General features: G+C 36.0%; 1 protein-coding gene across 1 annotated transcript; it reads right to left on the reverse strand.

Moving 5' to 3' along the window:
* Positions 1-1,423: 1,423 nt before the first annotated feature.
* LOC140162518 (uncharacterized) lies at positions 1,424-9,897 on the reverse strand. Its single transcript, XM_072185766.1, has 2 exons — positions 9,864-9,897; positions 1,424-3,009 (listed from the first exon to the last, which is right to left on the reverse strand). The coding sequence occupies exons 1-2, from the start codon at positions 9,869-9,871 to the stop codon at positions 1,503-1,505; spliced, it is 1,515 nt and encodes a 504-aa protein (XP_072041867.1). The 5' UTR covers positions 9,872-9,897; the 3' UTR covers positions 1,424-1,502.

Here is a 9,897-nt window from a genome sequence, read left to right on the forward strand (position 1 = left end):
AAAAATTTTATCCCCCCCCCCAACCAAAAAAGCTGGCTACACCCCTGATCCATGGCGATAACCAAGGAAGAAGAGGTACCGTACTTAACACATATGACCAATAACGTACATTTTTATTCTACATGTTATCAATTATCAACCAATTATTGTGACAGCATTTTTCAGAAAGCATAGGCCATAACCAATAAATTTAAATATTGCAATTGCATTATAAAACTATTATGAAAGTGAAAATACAAATATTCTCTCTTTCAATGAATTGAACAAGACTCAGATCACAGTTTAAAGCTACCTTGGCCAAGGAAAATCACTCGTTTTTTTATTACAAAATATCATTTTCTGCATGCTTAACTTCACTTAAAGTACTTTCAACATGGTCATAATGGTACTACCAGTCATACTGCCTTGCTACCATTTGTGACTAGTCACAACATTAAATACATTGTACTGTATTATAGTAACTGCTCAAACAATTCTGCAAGAAGGTCCATTGCTAACCACCCTTTGTGCTGTTGTTATGTTGTATATTATTTTATGTCGCGGGTTATAAAAGATGAGTCAGTCAGGGCGTTATATGTATCATTACATTTCAGCTATGGGGGCTAAGTAATTTTCCAAATACAAGTTTCAATTTCACGCCCCTCTATAAATAATGAACGGTCCCTAACCATCTGTATCATTTCATAGGAAACATTGTTTTTATACTGCCTACGTAGTTAAAAACACAATACAATAATTATTATGAATCCTTTCGTTTAGTCTTGTGACCTGTATTTGAGAAAGTCTTTTCACATTATTTACATATATTGGTATGGCTTCTCTTTAGTGTGAATCCTTTCATGTCTAGTCTTGTGACCTGCCTGTAAGAAATTCTTTTCACAATATTTACATTGGTATGGTTTTTCTTTGGTGTGAATCCTTTCATGTCTGATCTTGCTACTTTCATCTGAGAAAGTCTTTTCACAATATTTACATTGATATGGTGTTTCTTTGGTGTAAGTCCTTTCATGGCTAGTCTTGTGACCTGTATTTTAGAAAGTTTTATCACAATATTCACATTGGTATGCTTTCTCTTTGGTGTGAATCCTTTCATGTACAGTTTTGTTACTTGCATTTCATTTGAGAAAGTCGTTTCACAATATTTACATTGGTATGGTTTCTCTTTGGTGTGAATCCTTTCATGTACAGTCTTGTGACATGTATTTGAGAAACACTTTTCACAATATTTGCATTTGTAAGGTTTCTCATTGGAGTGAATCCTTTCATGTCTAATCTTGCTACTTACATCTGAGAAAGTCTTTTCACAATATTTATATTGATATGGTTTTTCTTTGGTGTTACCGTGTGAGTCCTTTCATGGCTAGTCTTGTGACCTGCACGTGAGAAAGTCTTTTCACAATATTTACATTGGTAAGGTTTTACATTGGTAAGGTTTCTCATTGGTGTGAATCCTTTCATGTCTAGTCTTGCTACTTACATCTGAGAAAGTCCTTTCACAATATTTACACTGATATATTTTTGTTTTTGGTGTGAGTCCTTTCATGGCTAGTCTTGTTACTTACATCTGAGAAAGTCTTTTCACAATATTTACATTGATATGGTTTTTCTTTGGTGTGAATCCTTTCATGTACAGTCTTGTGATCTGCATGTGAGAAAGTCTTTTCACAATATCTACATTGGTAAGGTTTCTCATTGGTGTGAATCCTTTCATGTCTATTCTTGCTACTTGCATCTGAGAAAGTCTTTTCACAATATTTACATTGATATGGTTTTTCTTTGGTGTGAGTCCTTTCATGTACAGTCTTGTTTCCTGTATTTGAGAAAGTCTTTTCACAATATCTACATTGGTAAGGTTTCTCATTGGTGTGAATCCTTTCATGTCTAATCTTGTTACTTGCATTTAAGAAAGTCTTTTCACAATATTTACATTGGTATGGTTTTTCTTTGGTGTGAATCCTTTCATGGCTAATCTTGCTACTTACATATGAGAAAGTCTTTTCACAATATTTACATTGATATGGTTTTTCTTTGGTGTGAATCCTTTCATGTACAGTCTTGTGACCTGCATGTGAGAAAGTCTTTTCACAATATTTACATTGATAAGGTTTCTCTTTGGTGTGAGTCCTTTCATGGCTAGTCGTGTGATCTGCACGTGAGAAAGTCTTTTCACAATATTTACATTGGTAAGGTTTCTTATTGGTGTGAATCCTTTCATGTCTATTCTTGCTACTTACATCTGAGAAAGTCTTTTCACAATATTTACATTGGTATGGATTCTCATTGGTGTGAATCCTTTCATGGCTAGTCTTGCTACTTACATCTGAGAAAGTCTTTTCACAATATTTACATTGGTGTGGCTTTTCTTTGGTGTGAATCCTTTCATGTCTGGTCTTCTGACTTGAGCGTGAGAAAATCTTTTCACAATATTTACATTTGTAAGGTTTCTCCATGGTGTGAATCCTGTCATGTACAGTCTTGTGACCTGCCTGTGATAATGTCTTTTCACAATATTTGCATTGGTATGCTTTCTCTATGGTGTGAACCCTTTCATGTAAAGTCTTGTTACTTGCATCTGAGAAAGTATTTTCACAATATTTACATTGGTAAGGTTTCTCTTTGCTGTGAATCCTTTCATGTGTAGTCTTGTCTCCTGTCCGTGAGAAACTCTTAATACAATATTTACATTGATACGGTTTCTCTTTGGTGTGAATCCTTTCATGCGTATTCTGTGCACTTGGACAAGATAACCTATTTTCGCAATATTTACATGTGTACGGTTTCACTTTGGCAGGAACCCTTTCAGGTACAGTCTGTTTACAGCTACACCAGTACCTGTGCAATTTCACTCTATGTCTTGCCACATGTTTCACATAATATATGAAATCACTGTAAAATCGTCTGCAGTAGATACACCTATATGGTTGAAAACTATTTGCATAATTTGACTTAAGTTGAACTTGGTATACCCTGCCCTGTAAATGCTGCAATTGGTGTCTAGTCGTCATGGCTCTGAAATGATATTAATTGGTAAAAAGGATTTCCTTTCAACTAGATGGTATATTTTAAGAGTACAGAAACAATACATTTGGGGAAAAACTCTCTTTTCTTCGAAATACGCATTTTTCAAATATGTCCCTGTGTGATACTGCCGACGCACACCGACATCGCCAGGCTAATAATTACTTGGTACAGCAGAGATACCAAAATAAATACACGGGATCGATACATGTGAATGTGCTATGCACGATTTGATATTAAGACAATAAATCTTTGGATACCAGGGTAGAAAATGATGAATATCTCCCGTAATTGATTCTAAAGAATCCAGATTTGGTTCCTTACACTTGAATATATATGTTCAACGGATATGATAGTCGTTAGCTAGCGTCTTGAGAAAGAAGCGTGCGTCTTGAACTCAAAATCTTACAAAAATATTCTGATTTTATATGTGCTGAACTATAGCTCAGCGCAGAGGCTAGCTGCACTCACTCCCGTGGAGGCAGTATAAAAGTCGATGACCATTGACCTCAATGGCGTATACATGATCACTCACACACAGAGAGGTCAATTACCAGGCTATTGTCAGTAGCCTTAGTCATGTCCCTAAACCGCTAAAAACGTTCAAATATGGGGGGGGGACACATCGATCAGGGGCACCCAACGAAATTTCCTGGCAAATAACTGCTCCTCAGCTACTCTCTACCTGGCTGGAACTTTGTTCTTGAGAACATGAATTCCTGGCTGGGAAATTAATTTCAAGCAATCTGGCTGGCAAATTCTTGAAGAAGTAAAAAATCCTGGCTAGGGCCTGGGGCGTTCAAGTCGTGTCAAGCACGTGCCGATTTCAAGGAGCAAAATGAATAGCGCCCCCGAATTAAAATAATTTATTATTTGGGTTTTGAACAAAGTATTTTGCTGCTTCCACTACAAACCGTTGATTCGCGTATTCATTTCATGCAGTCAGTCAGCTTTATTTCATCTCATCTCATATTGGTACATGATAATAAGTAGACACTTTTGTAATTATTATTGTGCAAAATTCAATACATATTAACAATACTCTTAAACAAACATATTATATATTATATGTATATTAACAATATAGTTACTGATAATGATACTAATTCTGTGCGGGTCTGTGACAATCAGATTTAAAGGGTTCTGTAATTAATTTATATCGCCGGACTAAAAATCACCTAGCTAAATCATAAATTATCAATAAACGGAGTGACACCAATATTATAGCCTATAGTCAGCAATTATGATAACACACAACTTTCTACGTAGTTTACTCTTGTATTCCACGATCTAGCTGAGTAAACGGGAATAATCAGTGGCGTAGCCAGGATTTTGGAACCTAGGGGGCACAACTTGTAAATGTAGGCCTACCGACAAAAATATTTTTTGCCGACGGATGTTGTGATTTGTTGACCCAATATTTTTCTCCCCCTTTTTTTCTGCCACCCTGGGTAAAAGAATGAGTCTATTGTTAACCCATTTTTTTTCACCAACGCCTTCCGTCTACCGACGGCCTTACATGAACCGGCAACCCTGCCCCCCCGCCCCCTGGCTACGCCACTGGGAATAATCACCGAACAGGTAGTAGAATCAGTGAAAAGGTAAATTTTATTTAAAGGGGCATTTCGTGATCCACAGCCTCATCCCCCCACTTTTCTCAAAAAAAGTTGAGATTTTTATATCACTGGAAACCTCTGGCTATATAATGTTTATGTACAAACTATTTCTTGCAGATTAATTCGTTTTGCAAAGATATCGTGAAATTTGAATTTACAACGCATTGTCTATGGAGCAGTGTAATACACATAATCATGCATAACTCGCAAACGCAAAATCGGAATCAACTGGAATTTTGGGAATAGGCTTTTTTCGTATATATGTACTGAAAAATGTCATAAAAAGAGGATGCTAGGATCACGAAATCCTCCTTTAACATGTTTAACTAAAGGCTGACCTTTCTTTCTTCTCATTATTTTGTTCCCATTTTTGTCCCGTTTCCATTTATCTAATCCCGTTCCCAATTCGTTTTAGCTTCCTTCCGTCTTTAATTCTTATATTTTCTGATTGGTTTCATTCTGTCCTCACTTTATTTTGTTCCCGTTTCCATTTTGTAATTGGGGGGGATGGGCCTTCGAAAAATTTTGTGCGGGGATGTGCCACGCAGACTTTCGGGTGCTGACTTTACTAGTAGGCCTATTATGCCTACTCCTTTTTGCGATACCAGTTTTATACAAAAAGCACCCAACTTTACCCAAATCGGGTGTTCTGCGGTTTTGCCCACATGCCCCCAATTGCGTGCATTGGTCTGAAAATCCCACAGAATTAAAACCCACATCGATATATACCAAAATTCCAGTACAGAATAAATTCCTTTTTAAATGCTAGATATCACTGATCACATTGTCCCCTTCCGATCCAAACAAATGAGATAAAACGAAAAAAAAACCTGCTATTTTATCCCAGCGCCTACAATTCGTGTATATTAGTTCGCCGATGGTATTATTATCATGAACATTGGCGTAGCTTCACACAGCTAGGACGAACAGACAAGACGTAAGACGAATAGCGATATGTACACAGTTTATACGTCAAGACGTAAGCGAATAGCCATATGTGTACACTCGTTTATAGGCCACTGATTCAATGATTAACTATAGTAACACTTGCCCGCGATGTGCAGTTATCACTCGATCGGTGAGGTAGGAATAAAACCGGAGATCTCTGGTTTTATTATAAAAACTTTTTTCTTTCAATGTTTTATTGCATTTTTATTATGAGAAAAAAAAACCCAAGAATTATCTAACAAATCACACAAAAAATTCAACAGCATAGGCCTACAACAAATTTTAAATGTTATAAAATGGTGAGTAATTCAAAGTACATGCATAATCATTATTTTACTGTAATTAAAGCACTTCGGGCTTAGTGTTTCAAAGGGCACACCATTGGGCATTACAATCATGCAAACGTAGAAATTCAACAAATATTGAGGGCGTCGCTGTGGCGCAAATCACACATGACCGGAAAGAGAACATCAAGAAATAGAAATGTCAAAATATACATTTTACAATGGATAAAATGGTGATACAAGTACCCAAATTTGCAGTTGTCCTCCCCTTGAATCAGTTATCATGCTTACAATGTAGCCAATTAAAATTTAAAAGGTCACCATCTTTCATGATGATCGACCGATATTAAATGTTACAATAAAAAGGAATGAAAAAAAAAATCGGAAATTTCCGAGTATCTCAACTTTTCTCTAGATTTATTTGACTGCCTTTGAGCAAACATCCTTAGGGAAGGAAAACTGCATTCCACATTGATTTTTAAATCTACGCAAGCATAATTTTTCGGCCTTATCTGAAACCAGCACGATAAACTAAAATCTAGATAACAAGCACGTTAAGGTTAGCAACTATTTTCAACTGTTGCGATATGGTAGTTCACAACATCTTGCAATTTTGGCATACTGTCGTATGACGAAAAATGCCGTTTTGAGAAAATCACATTTAAAGTTTTTACAATTTTTGAAGACCCATTGGAGAGCACCAAAGTAAAATATGTTTATTATTATCAAAGAATATAATCAATAATATATTTTGTCTTTGTTCTCAACTTTAATACAAACTTTTTATTCATTCACTAATTAGAAGTAATTGATCTGCAAACTCACACGGCAGTATGCCAAAATATGCACAATTTTTGCCAACCTATGTAAAAATATATGATACGCCATGTGATACGACAGTATGCCAAAACAATAGGAAACTGCAGTTACACTATGGCGACGTATCATGATACGACTATGATACGACTGTATGCCAAAACACAGAATGAAGAATTAGGGGGGGGGGGGTGTTACATAATTAGTACCATATCTCATTAACTAATTACATTTAGGTCTCAAAACTTTGTGATATAGAGTTTCATTCATAGATTTTGAAAGTTTATATAACTCATTTTGCTCAAAATTCGTCATACGACACTATGCCAAAACAGAGACGATTAATGGTAGTGAGATTTGGCAAATATTTCATTGATCATTCATAGTGAGTGTGTATAGAAGAATTTAAATATCACAGATATACTTTTGTATACTAGTAGGCCCTATCCTGTGGTTCTTGTGTTAGGGACCGTTCACAAACACTTGTTAGGGTTGGGGCCGGATACAAACTAATTTCATCACGAAAATTGTTCGCCCCACCCCTCCTTTCAGATCTCAAAAATTTCAGGGCTCCCCTTTTTTTGACATGAACTTTATGGGTCAACCCCACAGAAAAGCATATAAACTCAATTTTCCCAGGACATAACTCATTAACAACAATAAGCCAAGCAAGTTTTCAAAGTATATGCCTATGATTTGTAGAATGAACTTTTGCATGGAACGGTCCCTTCGTTTTAATATTAATTCTATTAAGGGGAAAGTGCTGGTTGAATGAATTACTTGATAAAAAAACCTATTGATGGAATTCGGGAGATCTATCAAGAAATCCTAAACTAAAAGTTTAGAAGGATCACGTTTTTACGGCATAAATACTCAAAACCAAAAAGAAAATTCGCTTTACAATAAGTTGACACAAATAATAACGAAGAGTTTTGGTCACTGACTCAACGCTAGCATGGCTAGAGTCCGAAGTTTACCGTTTTCTAAAATCCATTTCCGTGTTTTTTTTTCTTCAAATTTTCAAAACTTAATACCATGTGAACTCATTTTAATCTGAAAATAATGTTATTGGGTGTTCGCATGCAAAATGTAGGTGTTAAAACCGTAAAATATGGACTTATTTTGAACAAAATTCGTTTCACAAAATCTTAAAACAAATTGTTGAAAATACAACTTTTATGATTAAAAAAAAATTGCTTCACCAAGGAGTAAAAAAAAATTGCCTCGCCGCCGAGGAGTTGAAAAAAAAAATTGCTTCACCAAGGTCCTAATTTTTTCCCGATCCCAACTACCCAATTACCCAGCCCCACCCCACCCCCACTATATCTAATGGTGCGTCTCTTAACAACGATAATTCGTTGCTATAATTTGTTTAATGGTCATTTCGCTATAAATACGGTGGCGCTATTAATATAACATGGCTATCATAGCTGGTTGAAAGAATTGGCATAGTTATCATAGCTAGTTGATTTTTGTTACTTGTCCTTCCTGTCTGTCAAAAACATGCACATAATTGGCTTTCTGGCTGTCAAATGAGTATTTCCGATCGGTCCTAGCTGGGAAATGCAATAATTTTGACTTATTCTAGCTAGCTCTGAGGAGCAGTTAATGCTTTGTTTTACTATATCGGAAAATCTCGTTGGGTGCCCCTGATCGATCAGGGGGATTTTTTAGCATGACCAAAGTAGTATACACTTTACTCATTTATAGTAGTGGTGGGTTAAAGAATGATACTTCAATTTTTTTATTTGATGCAGTATGATCTCCTGAGCATTTTGACACCTTTTTCATCCAAATTGGCCAAAAAATGAGAAGGTGCCGGCCAAAACAAGTACTTGGACAGGGGGGTCTGTGGGGGGGGTCTGAAAATCAATATTTTCATCAACAATCATTATTATATGCCTGATTCTGTTGAAGTTGGTATTGATTTGTATGTAATTGAAGTTTAGAATTCCAATTTTGAAAGTTGCATAAAAATTGGAGCAAACGATCTTTAAAACTGGAATTTCAATGGTGTATGTATGAAGATAATCATAAGTAGTACCTGCTCAGGTAGGTAGTACCTAATTAAAGGAGTCATTGGTCTGTTATTGTTTCAGGGGAGAGATATTGGCCTATTAAATATAAATATGAAGTTTGAACATTCTCTGATATCTAATTAAGACTACGAGTGGGCTCTGGAAACCGTACAAGGTGAAATATGACAAAACGAAAAGGGGTTTTGGGAGACCCATAACTTTTAAAGTGGAAGAACTACACTGTTTGTAAGACCAGATTCTGCTTATTTGGGTGAAAGTCACTCTAGGTAGCAATTTTCAGCTTAATACCTTTTTCCTAAAGTCAAAATATAAGTGTTCCAAAACGCGACAAATTCAATGACGCGACTCACGAGAGCAAAAAGGGGGGGTCTGGTGAAATTTTGACAAGCCGTATCTCCGAAACCTCTTGGAGTTGAGCGCTAATTTTTTTCCATGTGTTCATTATACATTGTATGATTGTTGCCATGTATGCTAGAAATGATTTTCAGCAAAATTTGAGGGGGTGACCTGCCCACAAGCAAGTTACTTCTGTACAACTACAAATTCAACTTATATGCAAATGAATCAACCACAGCTCATTATAACCCAATGACATCACCAGCTCAAATTACATCCCATTGAAATACATGTAACTGATATACATGTAAGTGGAACCAAATTACTCAAATTTCAAGGGCTTTTTGTAAAGTTTTTCTGAGGTTTTCAAAGTTTTTCTACGGAAGTTTAAGGTTTATTCAAGCTACTTGTCATGCTTGTGTAGGAAGTACAAGACTGTGGAGACAGTCAAATGTTGATGGACAAAAGTAATATGCATGAGCATTTTTCATAGTCCAGAACAAATTTTCTCTGTGTGTACTGTTGGTTGGTGGTTTCCCAACTGTGCAATTGATCATCATGGTGGTGGTACCTGGTGTGTTCTCTTAATTATTTGTACAGTGCCAATGGTGAAAGTTTGATTGTGCTGCCAACCCATTGGTTGATTTGACATGGAATGACAAACAATTTTAAGATGTACTACGAATAACGATATACCAATGGCCAATACAATGGCGTGCAAAAAGTAGAAATTCGAAAAAAAAAAGTGAGGGCATTGGTATGCTGTGGAGCAAATCACGCATATTTTTATATGGCTTTAAGCTTACCTGATCATGCTGATGTTTGTTTGGCATTCAATCT

The sequence above is a fragment of the Amphiura filiformis genome, chromosome 10 (genome assembly GCF_039555335.1).
Source record: "Amphiura filiformis chromosome 10, Afil_fr2py, whole genome shotgun sequence".
Classification (NCBI taxonomy): Eukaryota; Metazoa; Echinodermata; class Ophiuroidea; order Amphilepidida; family Amphiuridae; genus Amphiura; species Amphiura filiformis.